This window comes from Ammodytes marinus, assembly GCF_949987685.1.
Source record: "Ammodytes marinus genome assembly, chromosome: 16".
Classification (NCBI taxonomy): domain Eukaryota; kingdom Metazoa; phylum Chordata; class Actinopteri; order Uranoscopiformes; family Ammodytidae; genus Ammodytes; species Ammodytes marinus.
In genome coordinates, this window is record NC_137220.1 from 5,037,606 (window position 1) to 5,059,502 (window position 21,897).

Genomic DNA, 21,897 nt, shown 5'->3' on the forward strand with positions numbered 1-21,897 from the left:
TGATATCAAAACCCAATCTCGTCACCATTTGGCACACAAAGGGTTTATAGGATGGATTATGTTTGAAACAGTTACACTCCGCTGTGCTCAATCTGAAACATTTTGAATATTTATTTTTAAATGGCCTTAAGTGGAGCCGCGGCTTTGTGTAAACACTCAACGTTGAATAGATATTGACATAAATATCTAAACATCTAAAAATAAAGTTTAGCTTAGTTAGGTTCTTGGCTTCCAAAGACCATGGGCCCCCCAAGTGGCTGGGCCCTAGAAAGCCTTCCCACTTTCTACCCCTTATGGGCGGCCCTGTGTGTGTGTGAGCGTTTGTGTGTGTGCAACAGACAGACAGAGACAGAGTATCCCCCTGTGCAAAAGAAGGGAGGGGACCACTGCAGTGTTAATGCCTCTACAGCGTGTAGAAACGGGCGTGTGCATCATACACACCGTAAATCAATGCGCTGTCCCGGGACGTTTACGTAACCATGTCAACGGCAGTGATCTATGACAGAGGCTCATGTTGTGTGTACGGGGTTGAACAAATACTCAGATGTTTTAAACAATATGGCTGCATTCCAATCCCCATACTTCCCTACTATTTAGTGTGGTAGAAAAATGATTTAGGACGTCCCAATACATGCAGGTCAATTGCAGTATGCTGAAAATACATAAATGCCCCACAAACTCCAATAGCATGTTGGAGTATTCGTCTTTATTCTTGACATTTCTCGACATAATGAAAAAAAAAATCTTTCTTATCTGATTTTGTTTTCTCTCCTGTGGCCTTAAAACTCTTCTGTACTTTAGTATGTAGTGTAGGAAAAAGAAAAAAGTATGTGATTTGGAACGCAGGGAATATGTTTTGTCAAACTATGTTATAAGGGGATTACTTTAAAGCTTTAGTGCGTAACCTTTTTCATATATGGCTTGAATGTTAGTTACATTCAAGCTAAATGAGTTGACACAAAGTTGATTAAGCCTATCAGCTCCACAAAACTCTCTCTGTATTTCTCAGTGTGGCAGCGTTTATAAACTGGTGTCGGTCCCCCCCCCCTGATGTATAATTATGATCACATCACTTTAATGTTGCAAATGGTGAAGTTCTTGCTAATATAAACCAATTTAAAGGTACAGTGTCTATTAAAGGTTTTTCATTTCCAAGTAATTTCTGAAAAACATGCAAATAAATTATCATACACACTGTCCCTTTAATTTGCTTGTTTTTTAAATTTATTCAATATTTTTTGTCTTATTTAAAAACATTTTAAACTGTTTTGATGTGTTCTGCACACACACACACACGCACACGCGCACGTGCACACACACACACACACACACACACACACACACACACACACACACACACACACACACACACACACATCTCTGTACTGTGCAAAAGAGTTTCTACCCTGTTTAATGTGCAGTATCAAGCCGTGTAAGTTACATCACTAAATAACCTGTTTTAATTTCAAAATAAACGCAACCAAGCGCTTGAACATCAGCGCAACAAACGCAATAGCACTACAACGACTTTTACTTTGAAGGGGTTTTTCTCCTCAACATTTCTAGCTTGACACGTCCAGGCATCAATACTTCAAATAGTTGTTCTCAATGGGGATGGCAGTCAGTCCCGCAGCCCCGGACCTGTGGACGTCTTATGAATGGGAGACAAACACACACACACTCACACACACACACACACACTCACACACTCACACACACACACACACACACACACACGCGCAACGAAAATCAACTTTGACTTTTTAGTATTAGCGCAATCTGGGTGAATATTTAAGGAGTCAGTGCGGAGTTTCATTTGCAGCGAAGGAGCGCATTGGAAACTGTCGCCATGGAAAACTTCTTTGAGGTAACGGAGCTCTCTCTCTCGTCTTTCTGCACACACAACTTTGTCGAGCGCATTCAACTTGGTGCAAATAACCAGACACTGTTTAGGTTTGTAGGTAATGCATTCACGAGGTTATTTATATGGCTATGGTGGGGATTTAAAAAAAGTTCGCCTAATTACCATTAAATTACCATTAAAACATCATTGACAAAAATAAACTTGAATGTATCACACCTGTTAAATGTAATGCATTCACTTTTTACAGTAGGCTATGTTCCTTATATGGCTTATAGGGATTAATCTACTGAATTTATTTAAATGGTAAATAAAAAAGCAAGAAAAAAAAGTTCGCATAATTACCATTACATTACCATTAAAACAGCATAACAAAAATCAACTTGAACGTGCGTCTTACACACCTGTTGAAACATAATACTTTATATGTTATAATGTAATGTGGAAATTCTAACAAACTCAGAACATCTTGAATTGTGAATGTCGATAGTTAGCCTGCTGCTATCGGTGTATGAATGTGTGTGTGAATGGTAACGTGGGAAAGGAAAACTGGTCTCCCTTGCAAAAGAGTCTTCGGTCTCAATGGGATTTACCTGTAGAAATAAAGGTTAAAAAAATATATAATAATAATACCTTCTGTTGCTGAGTCACATCTTGGGTCTTTTTCTTTAGAGGCACACATTCCAGTTTATTTCAAAATGTTTTGTGATGTTTTACTGTGTTATCAGAGGAAATTAAGCCCAATAAGGAATACAATGGATTTATGTCAGAGGTTTTCTTTGACAAAATACGCACCTTCTTCTTCCTTCACTTTAAAATAAGTACAAATCCCTTTAAGTTTTCAAGCGTGAATTTCTCATCTTAGAACACTTACAACTTACAACCTATTGGACCCGTTATAGCCTACAGCCTTTTACTTCCTCCTACCTTCTTTCGAGCATGTGGAAAGTGTCTGTTTTTTTGCTTTTTTTTATTTTTAATTATTCATCTAATACTATTTTAACTTTGTTTTTATTGATTACATGTGCGAAATAAAGACAATCAATCTATCTATCTATCTGTCTGTCTGTCTGTCTGTCTGTCTGTCTGTCTGTCTGTCTGTCTGTCTGTCTGTCTGTCTGTCTGTCTGTCTGTCTGTCTATCTATCTATCTATCTATCTATCTATCTATCTATCTATCTATCTATCTATCTATCTAGCCAGTCTAACTCGCAACCCCTCTGTAGCAGGTTGAGAAGCTGTTCATTCTTAGGTTTTTCGTATCCTAAAAACTCTCCTATACGTCACAAGAAAAGAGACTCAAGAAAAGTCAAGGCATCAGAAATGTTTCTTCATGTAACTTGGAAAAAACATCTTGCAACCAAACGGGAACATTTCTTACATCATTGTCGAATATGCCAAATATTTTTGCATATCAAATAGCATGTATTATCCAATCTAAGTCCAATCCAAAACCTATTTGTTTGTGTTCATAATCAAAAAATTACAAAAATAAAAGCATTGAACCTTCACATTTGAGTAGAAACAGTGAATATGTGGCATTCTTTCCCACAAAAAATGGCATTAAATTGTTCATCTATAATCAAGTTCACTCTGTCGGGAATAATAGTCACAGTGTGGAAACAGTAAATATGTTGTGACTGGATTCAGTCAACTAAACGGCCGTCATGGGTCAGTTAACCCAAATTATTTAAACTCCCAAATGTTTCTCAGTTGTAGCTGCACTGTAAAAATGAAACAATTAGGAAAACTGAAGCCAACTTTCTTATAACATGTCTAAGTTTTGAGTCCTACTAAAACTCTTACATTGCGTTCCAAATCACATACTTTTTCTTTTTACTATCACTACGTACATACTAAAGTACAGGAGAGAAAAAAAATCAGATAAGGAAGATTTTTTTTTCATTATGTCAAGAAATGTCAAGAATAAAGACGAATACTCTGAAATGCTATTGGAGTTATTGGGGCATTTATGTATTTTCACAAACTACTTTCACATACTACAGTTGACATGCATGTACTAGGACATCCTAAATCTTTTTCTGGCATACTAAATAGTATGTAAGTATGGGGATTGGAACACAGGGTTAAGTTCAAGTTTTGAGTTCTACATACTAAAACTTCCAAAAAAATAAAAGTTTTTGCCAACTTATTGTTATGGTTCAGAAAGTGTTTCAGACATTTCTAACACTGTTTAATGTTTCAACCATCGTTCTGACCGGCTTGGTTTTGTTTGCTATCTGTATGACGGACACATTAGTGGTCACAACTGATATTGTTTTGAAATGCTTAGTATGTTGTAACTAAAAATTTGAAGTGTGTACTGGATAAAAATCAAAGGTACATTTGTTTTTACATATGATTTGATTTGATTCAATTTATTTCAGACATATCAAACATACAAAACAAAATGAAAAGCATGGAAATACAATAAACAAATTATGTTTTCACAAAAAAAAAAAAAAAGAAAACAAATTATCTGTATTGCTGAGATATGCCTGAAAAGGAGCAGGAAGAAGTATACACTTATTTAATCCTACCCCTTTTCCATAGTAAAAAAAATTATCTCAACAAAAGATAATGAGTTGGCTCAAATGTAGGCAGTTTTCCTTGTTAGTTTTAGTTTTAACCCCCCAAAAATATAGTGCAATAGACAGTTGCACTTGAAAATGTGAGATTGCCTAACTTTTTCATTGTTACAGTGTGTATGGTGATGACCCCATCTCGGCAAGGCTGTTCTTTAACTAAGCAGATTAGTGTTAGGAAATGATGGAAAGTGTACCATTTACTGTCCCTCTCACACACACACACACACACACACACACCCACCACACTCTCACGCACACACACACACACACACACACACACACACACACACACACACACACACACGCACACTCTTTCTCTCTCTCACACACACACACACACTCTCACGCACACCCACCACACTCTCATGCACACACACACACACACACACACACACACACACACACACACACACACACACACACACATACCCTGAAGGCAGCAGACGTGCAGCGAGGGGGAGAATGAATGTGCTTGTAAAAGTGCCGGTGATGCGTTCGCCGCTCGCATTTCGCGGAGCCGTTTGTAATGTCATATCCTGCGTCGTCCAGGGAATGTCTCAGCTCGTGCTGGGGTTGAGTGCTCCTGCGTCATTCAGACGCGTGTGTGTGTGTGTGTGTGTGTGTGTGTGTGTGTGTGTGTGTGTGTGTGTGTGTGTGTGTGTCTCTCGCTCTGTGTGTGGGTGCGTGTGTGTGTGTGTCTCTGGCTCTGTGTGTGTGTGTGTGTGTGTGTGTGTGTGTGAGGGGTTACTCTGAAGCAGTGTGTCTCTCTCAGAGGGGCTGCTCTGCTCTCAGTTGTGCAATGCAGCAGTGGTGTTGAATTCTAACAAGATGGATCTGCAATGCCTTGGGTTTTTGATCTGCGAAGCTGGGGACAGTGCACTGTAAAAGTGAAAATGTTAGGGAAACTGCACTAGATTATTTTGTTTTGAGGTCGATGCTAACTTAAAGGAATACTTCACCCATACGGAACCAGCGTTCTATCATTATAAAATCACTATTATAATATAATGAATGAGGTTTTTCTTCCCTCAGTCTTCCCTCAGTCTTCCCTTGGCCCAGCTGTCCTGTTAATCCTTACCCTTACTGTGATGTCACAAGAAGGAAAATGTAGGGTTAGACAGTGAGACCATACAACACTCTTTCTGCCTTTTCTCAGGCTAGGATGATCCGATTTCAATTTTTTTTGCACATTTATACTAAATAGGATCTCCGAGTTCAATACACCTTCATATTCCAACCGGTGAAGTAGGCCTTTAAGTTTGAAGGAGAACTGCCTACATTTGAGCCAACTAATTATCTTTTGTTGAGATAACGTAACATTCATACAGTATGTAAAATAACTTAACGATTTTGAGTTATACATATTAAGAATGTCCATCAACAAGTTGTGCCAACTACATACACTATCTGTCATTCATATAACAAACTAAACCCAAGTTGGTTTATTCAAACATTAAACAGTGTTCTAACGGTCTGAAAAATGTTCTGAACTAAAAATACTTTTAGAAATAACATGACATATGACAAACATACGACATAAGTAACATGACATGAATGATAAGTTATTTCAACAAATGATAATAAGTCGGCTCAAATATCGTCAATTTTCCCTTAAACGTTTTAGTGTTGCCCTCATAACTCAAGTATGTTGAGTTCAAAACGTGTTACATCACATATGAATGATAACTTCTCTCAACAAAAAATAATGAGTTGGCTCAAATAGTTTCAGTTGGCCTCAAGAATCTAGTGCAGAAAGTTGCCTTGAACATTTGAGTTGTCTAAACGTTTTACAGTGAGTTGATCAGTGCAATGTGTTGCTACATCCTAACCAGGCGTATCTGCAGTGGCCTCCCTTTCTATTCATCTGGAAATCTGTGTGCAACATTGAGCAACAACTTCAAAATGTTGAAATCTTGTGTTAATTTTTTTTTCTTTCTTTTTCACAGGCTGGGAGACGACCCTAGCAAAGCAGGAAAGTCGGTAAAAGTTCATCCCCATCTAAAGAGAACCCATCTGTGGTTGATTTTGAGACTTCAAGCGCCTCTATCCTGCCATGCCCGACGAAAACCCTACTCATAAGGACGCAATGAAAACGCCAGCCACTCCCGAGAAGTCCCCCAACAACATCGAACTGCCCTTGAGCCCGCCTCCCGAAACCAAAGTCAACATCCCATTGGTCAATGAGATACAGCTCACGGCAGCTACGGGCGGCGCAGAACTTTCGTGCTACCGTTGCACTGTCCCGTTTGGAGTGGTGGTGTTAATAGCGGGCATCGTGGTGACAGCAGTGGCCTATAGTTTCAATTCACACGGGTCGACCATCTCGTATTTTGGCTTGGTGTTGCTATCCGCCGGGCTGGTGCTGTTAGCGTTGAGCGCCGTTTGCTTCAAGATGAGAATGGAGAGAAAGAAGGAAAGGAGGAGGGAGAGTCAAACCGCCCTAGTGGTGGGCCGGAGGAGTATTTTCACTTGAAAAAAAAATGTTTTTTTTTTTTTTTTTTACATTTTTTCAAAGGCAAATTGAATGGATTTTTGGATGGAGTCCGAAAACAAGACCTGCTATTGACACTTAAAGTTGGACGACCAGCTGTGGGTGGATGTTAAAGCTATAGTGCGTTTTTTTTTTTCATGTAAATGAATGTCGGTTACATTCAAGCCATCGGCAAATGAGATGACTCTAAGTTGATTAAGCCTATTATCAGCTCCACAAAACTCTCTCTGTGTTTCTCAGTATGGCAGCGTTTACAAACTGGTGCCCCCCCCCGCCTCTCCCCCGACACTGGTGAAAGAGCTCAAGAAAAATCCCCAAGAAGAGCCCAAGAAATGTTTCAGTTGCTGATTCTACTGCTAAGAAAAAAAAACAGGACGTACAGCAGAAGATATAAAATCCATGTGCCATCACCAAAGACTTTACCTCATGTAGATGCACCAATAACATCCTTGAAATCACTCAGAATTCCTCATAGGGGCGACAGAAGCTACGCACTATAGCTTTTAAGACTGACTTGACGACCAGATGTTGTCCAGAATGTTCTTCAAGTTCCCAAACATTTGACTGTAAACGTCTCAAGGCCCACAGAACTTAAAAGCTTTGAAGGCATTTTGCAAGCAAGGGGATTTTATTTTGTCAAACAGACTTCACTCACACACACACACACACACACACACACACACACAGTCACACACACACACACACACACACACACACACACACGGAACATCTGGCGAAACTGGGAAAGCGGCCAAAAGGAATGTATCACACTTAGAATGAGTTACCACTGTGCAAAGCAATGTAGAAGGAAGTCCGCCATTAATCTGCCATTCGTTGGATGTTTGATGTGTTGGATGTGGCGGCTTTAAATGTGGAGTTAGTTCAAAAAAGGACCAGGAAATGGGAAAATCCAAAGAGAGGGATTCATGCCTCATTTGCTTTTGCTTCAACACGGACATACGGCAATGGAAAAAAATTAAGAGACCAGTCTGAATTTTCCTTAAATCTTTATCTCTACATTACTTATTGAAAAATGCTCTAAATGACAATATTTTTGGGGTGGAATTTGGTAGAAATGTTGTCAGTAGTTTGTATTATAAAATCAAAATGTTCATTCTACTCAAACATATGCCCTCTAAAGAGTAAAACGAGAGACACTGAATATTTGGAGTGGTCTCTTCAATTTTTTTTCCGGAGCTGTGTATGTGTTTGTAAAAGGTCTCGGTGTGTGTTCATCTCACAAGGGAAGGAGTAAATGGGATTGTTATGGAAGTATGATATGGTACTTAATACGAGGATTTGTGCCAATGTATTCTGCTTATGACACATGATATTATACTGTATGTATAGAGACATATTTTATCTTAAAGGTGGAGTCAGTGATTCTGGAGAACGCTTGTTGTTAAAAACACTATTTGGTCAAAATCAGTGAATATCTCTTCATGATCTGCTAACTTTCTGTACTGAAATTTCATGGCTGACATTTTTTTTGTGTTAATACACAGCCTAGGCTCTGTAAACTGGTATGTAAACAAAGGAGGCCCACCTATAGCTAGTAACATGCCCGTTTAAAGAGCCTAGCCTCTTTATTAACGCTGGATTGGTCAAAATTAGTATGAGTAGGACGTTAGTAGGGCTTTTAGTATGAGTAGGAAGTTAGTAGGGCTTTTAGTATGAGTAGGAAGTTAGTAGGGCTTTAGTATGAGTAGGACGTTAGTAGGGCTTTAGTATGAGTAGGAAGTTAGTAGGGCTTTTAGTATGAGTAGGACGTTAGTAGGGCTTTTAGTATGAGTAGGACGTTAGTAGGGCTTTTAGTAGGATGTTAGTAGGGCTTTTAGTATGAGTAGGAAGTTAGTAGGGCTTTTAGTATGAGTAGGACGTTAGTAGGCCTTTTAGTATGAGTAGGACGTTAGTAGGGCTTGAGTAGTACGTTAGTAGGGCTTTTAGTATGAGTAGGAAGTTAGTAGTGCTTTTAGTATGAGTAGGACGTTAGTAGGGCTTTGCGGACACAGCCACAGTACAGACAGGTAGCAGATCTTGAGGGAGATATTCACTGATTTTGATAAAAAGTGATTTTGACAACAAGCGTTCTCCAGAATCACTGACTGCACCTTTAACTATATATTCTCTAAAAAGCACTTTGATCCTTCATAATCAGCATACTCAGTATTAAACCACATCTATTAACACATTAAAAAAATCATATACATTCAGAATTATGAGTAATTTTGAACATGAAAATTAATATTGAATATTTCGTTGGTCACTTTATTGTCCAGTGTACTTTCATACTGTAAAGAAATGTAGCATACTGTATGTTGTTGTTGTTGATGTAATCGTTTGCATGTATCAGCTGTTACCATGACGTTATGAGGTTCAATAAACTCATTGATACACAAGTTTAATTCAATGTTTATTGGAGAATAATCAATAGTTTTGGGTCCGAAAACCGATCATTCAAGACACAGACATACAGACAGGCAGGCAGACACACAGACAGACAGACAGACAGACAGACAGACAGACAGACAGACAGACGGACACATACACAGACAACCAGACAGACAGACAGACAGACAGACAGACAGACAGACAGACACACAGACAGACACACAGACAGACACACAGACACACAGACACACAGACAACCAGGCAGACAGACAGACAGACAGACAGACAGACAGACATACCTGGTATAAGTGTCTGTTTAGTGATGGAATCAGCCAATAAAAAAAAAAAAAAATACAAATTTTTATACGGTTTACTTAAATTTAAAGGTGAAGTAAGCAGTTTATTTGTGTTAATATATGTGTTATATCACTCCATATTCCTACAGCAATCACTTCAACAGAGTGCGGACGTCATATCACAGGTCTCCAAGTCATTCTGATTTGCTTTATTAGCCCAATTAAAATGTTGTAGTTTTCCGATTGTTTATCCAATCATAAGAGAGAATACTACAAACCGTCACTCGTCTCACTCATATATACTATATACACTCCATGGTCTCACTGCCGGTGCACGCCAGAGCAACAGATGGGTGAATGTGTATGCGCCTACAATGGCGGAGCAGGTAAAAATCCCTCCCAATGTCTGTTTTGATGGTTTTTATCACGTTTTATCCAGTTTTATCACACTTAAGGATCTGAGATGATGCTAGATAACTTGCTGCTTGAAGACCGCAGTGCATTAATGTGGTGACGTGGGGACGAGGGAGGGGACTGCTAACTGCAGTAACTGACAGGAAGTTAGCTAAAAGAACCATTCCGCTTACAGCACCTTTAACATAAAGTTTGTATGTCAACAATGGCTAAACATTTTGATAACGCTATCAGCACTATTTCTACTATATATAATATTTTTTACAGATAAGTGACTATGATATACTAAGCATATACCATCCTTTACAGTTTGATATGAAAGATATGCTTCCAAATCCCTGTGATAAAGACTGTTATTGTGCTGTTATTAGTGGCCGAACACGCACAGCGAAACAGCCAGGTGTGTTTTAGTGTTTGCACGCGATCTCAGTCAGTGTTTGTATTTGAAGAGATGAGTTATGGCAGTTGCAATCAGCGCTGAATTGAAGGAAACGTTTCTGTGTGTGTGTGGTGACGTACGTGGGTGGGCCTGAATCTCCACACTTAAATATACAGACGCGCCCTTCTGTTTAATTAAATTCTAATATAATCAAACTCAAAGCTGTGGAAACAAATTTGGTTCCAAAAATGTCTAGAGGGACAATTCATCAATCAAATGAAATCTCTGCATCCATCCTAAAACAATGGAGGGGTTTTGATAGTGTTGTTCAAAGCACTGAATTATAACACTTAAAGCTATAGTGTGTAGCTTTCCCATATAAATGAATGTCGGTTACATTCAAGCCATTTCCAAGCGAGTTGACACAAAGTTGATCAAGCCTAATCAGCTCTACAAAACTCTCTCTGTATTTCTCAGTATGGCAGCGTTTACAAACTGGTTCTATCATTATAAAATCACTATTATAATATAATGAATGAGGTTTTTCTTCCCTCAGTCTTCCCTCAGTATTCCCTTGGTCCAGCTGTCCTGTTAATCCCAACCCTACATTTTACCATGTGTGATGTCACAAATAGGAAAATGTAGGGGTTAGACCAGGGGTGTCAAACTCATTTTGGTCCGAGGGCCACATACAGCCTCTCTGATCTCAAGTGGGCCGGACCAGTAAAATAATGGCAAAATAACGTACATATGTCAAATCCAAATCTTTAGCTTTGTTTTTCAGTTATATGCTTTATAACTCAGCCTACATATGTAACCTACATTATCACGGATCACAAGGGATCTCTGTAGCTCCCAGGAAATGTCTTAGTAAAGGTTGCTGCTGGCCATGGGAACAGGAGGCGCGGAGCGCCACAGCAAAAATTTTGGGGGTATTTTGCTCAAAGATGCCAATACGCACTAATGAAATAAACAACTGTTTATTTGAATACACAAATACAACAGGCACTGACCTTACAGTTGTCCAATTTTGTTTACTATGTACAGGGACACATTTTGTGCAAACATGCAGACAGTACAAAATACAATTAAATAAAAGTGCAACTTCTACTGTTTTGATTTATTTTTAAATACAGAGGTTATTTGTTGTTTTGGAATACGTTTTTCCCAATTTAATTTAATTTTAATTTAACTTACTTTTTTTTTTTAAATGCTCAGAAATGTGTGCTCTACAAGTCGCGGGCCGGATGTTTGACACCACTGCCTTAGACACTTGACACAATCAATCATCAATATTAGCATGCTATTTAGCCACATATATTGGCCTATTTACAGCCCTCAGAAAATTGACAGCTCTTTTTAGATGCAAGTTCATCAATTCATGGCTTAAAATCCTGAGCTGTAGAACTTTCAGTAGACATTCCTAGCTGTAAGCCACGTAAGTTTCCTAACAGTTGGGAGGTATGCGACGTGCGGATATGGCACAGGCTCCATGAAGAAGAAAAAAAAAATATATATATATATTTTTTTTTATTTTTTTTTCAGAATTGATTCAAATCGGCCGAATTGATTCGCGGGCCACATCAAAACGTGTCGCGGGCCACAGACAGTGAGACCATAAAACACTCTTTCTGCCTTTTTTCAGGCTAGGATGAACCGATTTCTAAAACATTTACACATTTATACTACATAGGATCTCAGAGTTCAATACACCTTCATATTCCCACCGGTGAAGTAGGTCTTTAAGGATGAAAATAGCCCCTTAGACTGTGGCGGTGTATTTATAGGCAGCATTTGCGTTGCTATGCGTCCCCGTGACACCAGACACTACAACTAAATGCTTTTCTTGACGTCAGAGGAGAACACACTCCTGTCACTTCACCAACACACACACGCGCCAACAATCGCCTATAGGGCTGCTATAGCTGGACGGACGGCCCAGATCGGTGACACATTCGTGGGATACTTGACCCAGTGAGGTGCCCCCTGCCTGGCTGTCCCCTCCTTGTCAATACATTTTACTTTTTTTTTTTTTTGCAGCACCTTCTTTTACATTATTTCAGTGGAAAAATTAGGCAGACAAACAGACAAACAGGCAGGCAGATCTAACCACAGAAATATTAGAATATCATAAGGAAAACATTAAATAGAATAGGTATAAAGAAATAATTAAAAAAAAAGCACAAAAACAGTGAAAAAAAACAAGTTAAGAGGAAGGCTTAGTGAAGCTGGAAAAACCTGAGACTTGATATGAAGTTTGACAGGTGCTCTCCACTAGCGTCCTGTGCGTGTGTGTGTGTGTGTGTGTGTGTGTGTGTGTGTGTGTGTGTGTGTGTGTGTGTGTGTGTGTGTGTGTGTGTGTGTGTGTGTGCGTGTGCGTGTGTGTGTGTGTGTGTCTGTGTGTGTCTGTGTGCGTCACATTTTGGACCTCACGTACGTAGTTGGCATACCACAGTGCCATGCTGCCCGGTTAGTTTATCAATAAACAAGACAAAACTCAAGTCCTTTAAGTGGAATAAGTTTCACAACAACAACAGAAATCACTTGGTTACACTAGACACAAGAGATAAATACTCTTATTACTAGTAAACACTTAAAGCTATAGTGCGTAACTTTTTTTTTAAACCTTTATTTATACAGGTAGATCCCATTGAGACCGAAGACTCTTTTGCAAGGGAGACCTGTTTTCCTTTCCCACGTTACCATTCACACACACATGCATACACCGATAGCAGGCTAACTATCGACATTCACACGAGGCAAGGTAGGTTAAGTGTCTTGCCCAAGGACACAACAACTATGACACAGGTGGCAGGGCGGGGATCGAACCTCCAACCCTTTGATCATCAGCCGACCCGCTCTACCAACTGAGCCACAGTCGCCCCCATGAGGAATTCTGAGTAATTACAACAACACTGTCAGTGCATCTACATGAGGTAAAGCCTTTGGTGATCGCTCATGGATTTTATACCTTCTGCTGTGCGTCCAGGTGTTTTCTTAGCAGTAGAATCAACGGCTGTGTCTTGATTCAGGGGTTGCACCCTACGAAGGCTGCATTTGAAGACCGATTGCGTCATAGCGGCGCGCAAAGGCTGTCCCGTTTGCAAGGCTCCTTGCAAGGCTCCTCATATGCGGCCGAGAAATGCAGCCTTCGTTTCACGGTTTTGAAGGCTGCATCAGATGTATCCTTCGTGGCCCAACATATCCCAAGATTCATTGCGTTTTTTTCAGAGATGGCATAAAATAAAATAAAAAATAACAAAACAGCAACGTGTTGCTCCATCTTCTTAACTTTTATCTTCCTTTCTTTTTTTCTTGTACTTTTTTTTCTTTTCGTCTGGTAGGCAACTTCTTTTTCTTTTTTCCTCCGCTGACAGGGCTGTCTCCGTTGGCAGCAATCAGGGTTGCTAGGCAGCACAGGAGCGGCGAGTCGTCACGCAAGGTAACGGCTTGTTACGTAAACCGGAAATGCTCGTAAACCGAGACCTGCGGAGACCGTCTCATTTAACAAGGCTCGTTGGCCTTAAAACCGGCCTTAAAATCGGCCTTCATAGGCTCCTTCATAGACTGCGAGACTGCGTCCTACCAAGGCTGCAACCCCTGAATCAAGACACAGCCAACATCTGAAACATTTCTTGGGCTCTTCTTGGGATTTTTCTGAGCTCCTGCACCAGTGTTGGGGGGAGGGGGTAGGGGGACACCAGTTTGTAAACGCTGCCATACTGAGAAATACAGAGAGAGTTTTGTGGAGCTGATAATAGGCTTAATCAACTTTTTGTCAACTCATTTGGTTGATGGCTTGAATGTAATCGACATTCATTCATATGAAAAAGTTACACACTGTAGCTTTAAGTGAAAGTAAGACAAGTATGAGCAGTAGAATAGTCTTACAGTATCATATTGAGTTAGGGTGAACTAACTGAAAAACCATGTGTCCAGTGTTGTTGTTTACAGATCATATCGAGGGAGCTAGGGAAGGACACAAGGTATCAAATCAAATCAAATCAGTTTTATTAGTATAGCCCAATATCACAAATAGACATTTGCCTCAGTGGGCTTCACATTCCATACAGTATGACACCCTCTGCCCCTATCTATCTATCTATCTATCTATCTATCTATCTATCTATCTATCTATCTATCTATCTATCTATCTATCTATCTATCTATCTATCTATCTATCTATCTATCTATCTATCTGTCTGTCTGTCTGTCTGTCTGTCTGTCTGTCTGTCTGTCTGTCTGTCTATCTATCTATCTATCTATCTATCTATCTGCCCTTAGACCCTTAGCTCGGCTGAGAAAAAACTAAAAAACATGATGCAAGATGATATCAAGGCTCAGGGTGTAACCATGGAGTCAACATTGGTGGGGACCAAATATATTTTTTATTTTATTTATTTAAGAGATCAATTGAGGAGTGACCCTCATTTGCAATGACTTTGAGTAAAAACAACAATACACACACACACACAATGCAAATACACAACAAGCTGACAAAGAGACAACAATTATTGAAACATTCAGATCAAATGGGTGACGCAGAACATAGCCTATAACCAAAACAGTCACAGATAGAGTGGGGCAGATTCAAAATAATATGTCTATCTTCGAGACAGGCACATTTGAAGATTACCACTAAAAACAACAACACTTATCATAACCAGAATCCGAAAAACACCGTAATATACGTCAGATTCTCAAATTTACGACTGTCTGTGAATGTCCCACGAATAGCTGTTGGCGGCATTAAGTAATACAGCTCCAAATTTATGCCAAAAAGAAAACACTACTTCATCAAAATCTCTCATCAAGAGATAGCCCCCTGCTTCGATATGTGGCTCATGGAGTTCTCTAGTACTCTATAAATGGAGAAAATATGTTATGAGATCTCAGGGAAAGCATAAAAATGTATACAGATATGTGTCAGCCTTTCCTTGACTATCTACCTTTAGTTTAAACAATGTCCTTAGAAACCTGTAAAGTAGAGTACGCCATGTTAGTTATTTATTAAACAAAATATGTTGTTTGTGTGTTCACCTTTTCACTTTAAAAAAATCCCCAAAAATTTGCCAAAAATCCACCATATTGCATGATCAAGATGTTTAAAAACATAAGATTCCTGCGATCTTTGGCCAAACTGGGGCAGCCATGGGACTTAGAACCACAGGCCTAAACATACATCAAATCCAAGACTGCAGGATGCAATGCTAAGAAGAGAAACAGAGTAACAAATGACAAGTCCAAATTGAGTAAAAATGCACAAAAACACGCAAAAAACTACGCAAAAAAAGCACAGACATTGTTTAGATAGAGATAGAGTTAATGCAGTGAAGGAAAAGTAGATACGCTCTTGAAGTGGAAAGTACCAGAACCTCAAGCACAGTACTATCCGATCAGTATAATATTTCAGTAAATAAATATACATATTCACTTTCCAACTCTTTCAACAAAAAAGTTAAAAGCCAGATACAGTAAACAAGCAGAAGTCTGAAATTCCAGATTTAAACACAAGCGAATGCACATTGTTCTGATCCAACACAATTAAACTCTCACACACACACACACGCACGCACGCACGCACACGCACACACGCACACACACACACACACACACACACACACACACACGCACACACACACACACACACACACAGACATAATGAGCTCGGCAGCGTTACAGGGATCCGGGTCTGGTAAGTTCTGTCTAATACAAACAGCTGTGAATGAGTGTATGAGACAAACCCAACCTGACAGCTATCCACACCAGCTGACTCTAAAATACTGACTTGTTTTCGCTGTTTTTTCGCTGTTTTTGTCAAGAAATAAAGTCAGAAAACTGTTTAGGATGTTAAAAATAATCATTTTACTCAATTCCTATTTGTTTCTAAAGCCTGGATGAAACGTCAGGATGGTTTATATCGTTAATGTTAGTATTGTTTAGCATCTACTTTTGGTTTTTGGTCTGTCTGTGTTTTATAATGGTGTCTTGTAAGCCCTTGTGGGCTGGGCATGCTAATGCATGACACATTAATAAAATATTCAAATAAAAAATCAAATCAAATCAATCCTACTATCTCAAATTGTATAGAAAACTGTGTTTGTCTCTTTAGGTAGATTGTATTTTTTTCAAAAGTTTTATGCTATCTACTATTTTGTGTTTTTTTTATTTTCAGGTTCGGTAAAAGTGTAATAAACGGTGATTAAAAATGGACCCCACCGGACATTATTTCAAGTCTGTTTTACCTATCAACATCTTAAAATAGACACAACAAGATTTAAAGGTGCAGTCAGTGATTCTGGAGAATGCTTGTTGTCAAAATCACTTTTTGTCAAAATCAGTGAATATCTCTTTACGATCCGCTACCTGTCCGTTCTGTGTGTGCACTGAAACAAAAAAAATCCACTGTTAATACACAGCCTAGGCTCTGTAAACAGGCATATTGCTATAGCTACAGTGGGCCCTCTTTGTTTACATTGCCTAGGCTAGCGGACGTTTAGGAGACATTCACTGATTTCAACAGCAAGCATTTTCCAGAATCGCTGACTCACCCTTCAAGACACAGTCAGTCAGAGCATCATGTTGCTAAATGGCAGTGGTGGGATTTGAACCCACGCCTCCTGAGAGACTGGAGCCTTAATCCAGCGCCTTAGACCGCTCGGCCACACTACCTGTAAGAGCACACTGCAACATTATCCTACCCTGTCGTTCACTGAATACTTTAAAATTCTTTATAGCTTTTAAAAAAATTAATTCTGTACAGAGGCATGTTGATAGATACAGTGGGCTCTCTTTGTTTACATACTAGTTTACAGAGCCTAGGCTGTGTATTAACACCAGATGTATAGGAGATATTCACTGATTTTGAACAAAAAAAGATTCGATAAGAATTCTCCAAAATCGTAAAAAACATCACCTTTAACAAACAAAAAACAGCTTGAAGCTAAAGTGACATTGAGTAATTTTTCTAGAATAAAAACGAAACCTGGCTTGTTTAGCTTGACCCTGCTCAAGGTTATTCGGATTTGTTAACATTATTCCCCAGTGCTATGTTTCTGGAGATTGAATAAATACTTTTGTGTGTGTTGATAAGATTAGTTCCAAGAAGAGGCCAACGCTGAGGTTCATGCACTCTATCTCTCAGGAGTAAAGATAAACGTCTTTGGTATCAGGAATCATGGAGTATGGAGATAAGAACTAGGTTGTGTTCTGAAGCTCATACTTTCTACTATGTAGTATGTAGAAAAAAGATTTAGGATGTCCCGATTCTTGTGGCCAGATTTAGGATGGTTAGAAGTACCCGGATGTCCTACATCATGCGGCCAAGATTATTAGTGTTGAAAACTGCATCCTATTTGGGCGATTCTGACCCACAATCCAGTGCGCACGTGAAGTGACGTCATATCGACGAAGCCTCCATATGAAAACAAACGGGGATGCGACGGATATAAAAGCAAGAGGCAAGATTAAGGCGCAATGTTATGATGAAATAAGAGAGTAAAGTATGTCCCAATAGTATGCATACTGCATCCTAACTAGATTCTTTTTATCGTCGGATGTAGTATGTAGAATAGAAAAAAGAAAGAGTATGCGATTCGGAACGCAACCCTATGAGATTTAGGCAATCCTGTGTTTTTTTTTCTTTTTTTAACCTTTATTTATACAGGTAAATCCCATTGAGACCGGAGACTCTTTTTCAATGGAGACCTGTTCCCATTCACACACACACATTCATACACGGATAGCAGGCTAACTATCGGGAGCATTTTAGGGTTCAGTGTCTTGCCCAGGGACACTTGGACATTTGACGGGGAGATGGGGCAACCACCCTACCCACTTCACCACCTCTGCCCTAAATGATTCGAATAGCATGGTTCGCATGTCAGCCTTGAAAAGCAAAAAAAATATATATATATTTTTTTAGTTATAAAAATCGATACTGATATCGCGAAACTAAGTATCGCGATATACCTCCATATCGATTTTTTGACACAGCCCTAATTAACACAAGGTTTTCTTTCAGCGCACACACAGTACGGAGAGGTATGTTTGTTTGTGGTTATTCTTAAACAAAACTAGAGAAGTGATCAGCACAAAAACATGTCAAGAAAAATATAAATTAAATAAAATAAAACTAAAAAAATTTAAAAAACATGAAGAATGTTATAGTATTCAGTGAACTACAGGGCAGGATAATGTTGTATTGTGCACGTACAGGTAGTGTGGCCGAGCGGTCTAAGGTGCTGGATTAAGGCTCCAGTCTCTCCGGAGGCGTGGGTTCAAATCCCACCACTGCCATTTAGCAGCATGACACTCTGACTGTGACTTGAAGGCTGCATTTCTCAGTATGAAGGAGCCTTGCAAATGGAACAAGCCTTTGCGCGCTGCTATGACGCAATCGGTCTTCAAATGCAGCCTACGTAGGCTGTAACCCCAGAATTGAGATCCAGCCACTGTATCCTTGCAATCCGCTAGCCTATATGCTATGTAAACAAAGAGGGCCCACTGTAGCTAGCAACATGTTTACAGAGCCTAGGCTGTGTATTAATAATGGATTCTTCTTCAGCGCACACACAGTACGGAGAGGTATGTTTGTTTGTGGTTATGTCTTCAAAAACTGATCAATAAAAAGTTACATATGTAGCACAAGAAAGAAAAAAACAAACAGATACACCAATACTATAGAAGTTATATGCACAAAAACATGTCAAGAAAAATATAAAATAAAATAATATCAAACAAAATGTTTTAAAAAATCTATAAAGAATTTTAAAGTATTCAGTGAACCACAGGGCAGGATAATGTTGCAGTGTGCTCTTACAGGTAGTGTGGCCGAGCGGTCTAAGGCGCTGGATTAAGGCTCCAGTCTCTCAGGAGGCGTGGGTTCAAATCCCACCACTGCCATTTAGCAACATCACACTCTGACTGACTGTGTCTTGAAGGGTGAGTCAGCGATTCTGGAAAATGCTTGCTGTTGAAATCAGTCAACTTCTCCTCGTCATTTGCAAGCCCAGGCTATGTAAACAAAGATTACGTAAACAAAAAGGGCCCACTGTAGCCAACAACATGCCTGTTTACAGAGCCTAGGCTGTGTATTAACACTAGGGATGGGTATCGTCAAGGACTTCGCGATACGATACGATATATCACGATATATCACGATATATTGCGTATCTGTATCTTGATATATCACGATATATCACGATATATTGCGTATCTGTATCTTGATATATCACGATATATTGCAATATTCCATAAACAAGTTGCCTTGTCAAACATAATAGCACAATATATTGATAATTGCACAGACAAATGAAGTCAAAACTATTTCATTCACAACTTCCTTTACCTTTATTCCTTCTTTTTTTTGGTTTTGGCAAATTATCAAACACTGCTGCAGCTGCCATAACATCACAATAACAAATCCAATTCACTCTTGTACTAACTGTACAGGGGCCTGTTTCAGGTAGCTGGTTTTGAGGCAACCCAGAGTTTGTTCGCTCTGAGTTGGTGGAAACTCTGGGTTTTCCGTTTCAGGTAGCAGGTTCAGTGCAACCGAGAGTCAGTTACTGCGGCAACATACGCCGTGGGTCTAACCTGCTGGATAGGTGGTTAGACCTACCCTGAGTTTGTTTTCACTTTACGCTGCAGCTCCGACTGAAGAAAGAGTGTCACTGTCACACGCGTCCCTGTACAGTTTGAAGCAAAATCACTCTATAGAAATCTCCATCGGGATGTTTTTATCATTTCCTGATGATTTTACGTTTGACCAATCATTTATCTGATCAGTAGCCTTGTTCTCAGCCCTCGGTCCGTTCATATAGGCGGCCACCTTACACATCGTGACATGCTCTACATTCAGATTAATAAACCTATTTGTAGCCTATTGTATGTTTTTTAACGTCTGTGCCACTGAACAGATTTATGTCAGGTGGATTCATGTAACGCTGCGGCTGCACGCGATCGTTGTAGTTCACTTGTGCGATCCTAAAGTCACAGACAAGCCTCGTTAAATAGCCTAATATGAATATAAAATTATATAATAATTTAAACTGTGATCACTTGAGGAAAATGGATCTGGTAATAAATCAATCAGGCTCTTCAATGGAAACTGTCACCTAATGTGTCTTGACGTTAATGTATTTCACTCCCCATTTAAAAGAAGCGACTGTCTGTTCTGTTTACTGCACAGTAGGCTTTAGGCACTGTCAGTAATGCTGTGCCGCGCCAGCTTTATTACTTTACAGCTGATATGCGTAACTTTTTAAGATAGACTATGGCTTCTCATACGGAAGCGAAATGATTATCTTGACAAAAAATGTTTGCTCTGTTTTTTTCTGAATTGCCGAGGAGATTAGATCAGAGTTATGAGACAATATCCCGTTAATTCTTCTCCATAGGCTACCATAAGCTCATTCGTTAATATTTCTAACTCTAGTGGGAGGAGCGGAGATTTCTTTTTTTCTTTTTTGAGAAGTGGAGAAGTGGGAGGATCAATCATTTGTTTCTTCTGTTTCCATGGTGAATCATGTTATCAGCGATCCATTGACGATGGCTTTTATGCACACGCTCCACCCAGAGTGAACACGCTCAGAGTTGATTAATCCAACGCTGATCCACTGTTCTGAAACCGAAAACCCAGAGTTGCTTATCAACCCTGCGCTCTGAGTTTACCAACTCAGAGCGCAGGATTAAACCCAGAGTATGTAAAACCAGCTACCTGAAACAGGCCCCAGGACACACTGAACATGAAAACACATCAGTGTGCTTTTCTGACACAGTGAATCTTAAGTATTCTTATAAACAAAATGTATCTAACTTCAATAGTCAGTAGAGGCTCAGGCCTGACAGCAGACATGGGTTTGAATCTGACCCGTGGTTGTTCTCCGCATTTCATTCCATCCCTGCCCCATTTCATACCTGTCTCTCTGCACTGTCAATAAAGCCTTGAAAAGCAAAAAAAAAAAAAATCATAAAAAAAAAATATGAAAAAAAAATCTGATATCGCGAAACTAAGTATTGCGATATATCGCCATATCGATTTTTTGACACAGCCCTAATTAACACAAGGTTTTCTTTCAGCGCACACACAGTACGGAGAGGCATGTTTGTTTGTGGTTATTCTTAAAAAAAACTGATAAATGAAAAGTTACATGTTATACAAAAAAGAAAAAAGACTAACAGATACACCAATACTAGAGAAGTGATCAGCACAAAAACATGTCAAGAAAAATATAAATGAAATAAAATAAAACTAAAAAAATTAAAAAAACATGAAGAATGTTATAGTATTCAGTGAACCACAGGGCAGGATAATGTTGCAGTGTGCTCTTACAGGTAGTGTGGCCGAGCGGTCTAAGGCGCTGGATTAAGGCTCCAGTCTCTCAGGAGGCGTGGGTTCAAATCCCACCACTGCCATTTAGCAACATGACGCTCTCCAGGGAATCTCAGCTCAGTAACATGAACTATCTTAAAGGA

The 21,897-nt window shown here is 39.4% G+C and overlaps 1 protein-coding gene across 5 annotated transcripts; it reads left to right on the plus strand.

The window, feature by feature from the left end:
• The first annotated feature begins 1,640 nt into the window (after positions 1-1,640).
• tmem100a (transmembrane protein 100a) lies at positions 1,641-9,331 on the plus strand. Of its 5 annotated transcripts, none has more exons than XR_013845251.1 (3): positions 1,641-1,867; positions 6,395-8,834; positions 8,904-9,331. XR_013845251.1 is itself a non-coding variant. In XM_080043510.1 (2 exons), exon 2 carries the CDS (start codon positions 6,502-6,504, stop codon positions 6,919-6,921), a length of 420 nt encoding a protein of 139 aa, XP_079899636.1. In that variant the 5' UTR covers positions 1,641-1,867; positions 6,395-6,501; the 3' UTR covers positions 6,922-9,331. The 5 variants fall into 5 exon arrangements, 1 of the variants encoding a protein (XP_079899636.1); XR_013845252.1 differs by having other exon boundaries at positions 6,395-8,753; XR_013845253.1 differs by having other exon boundaries at positions 6,395-8,724.
• The last annotated feature ends 12,566 nt before the right edge of the window (positions 9,332-21,897 follow it).

Bases quoted from the DNA above. Each gene is read 5' to 3' on its own strand.
- tmem100a (XM_080043510.1), top strand. From the start codon at position 6,502: ATGCCCGACGAAAACCCTACTCATAAGGACGCAATGAAAACGCCAGCC.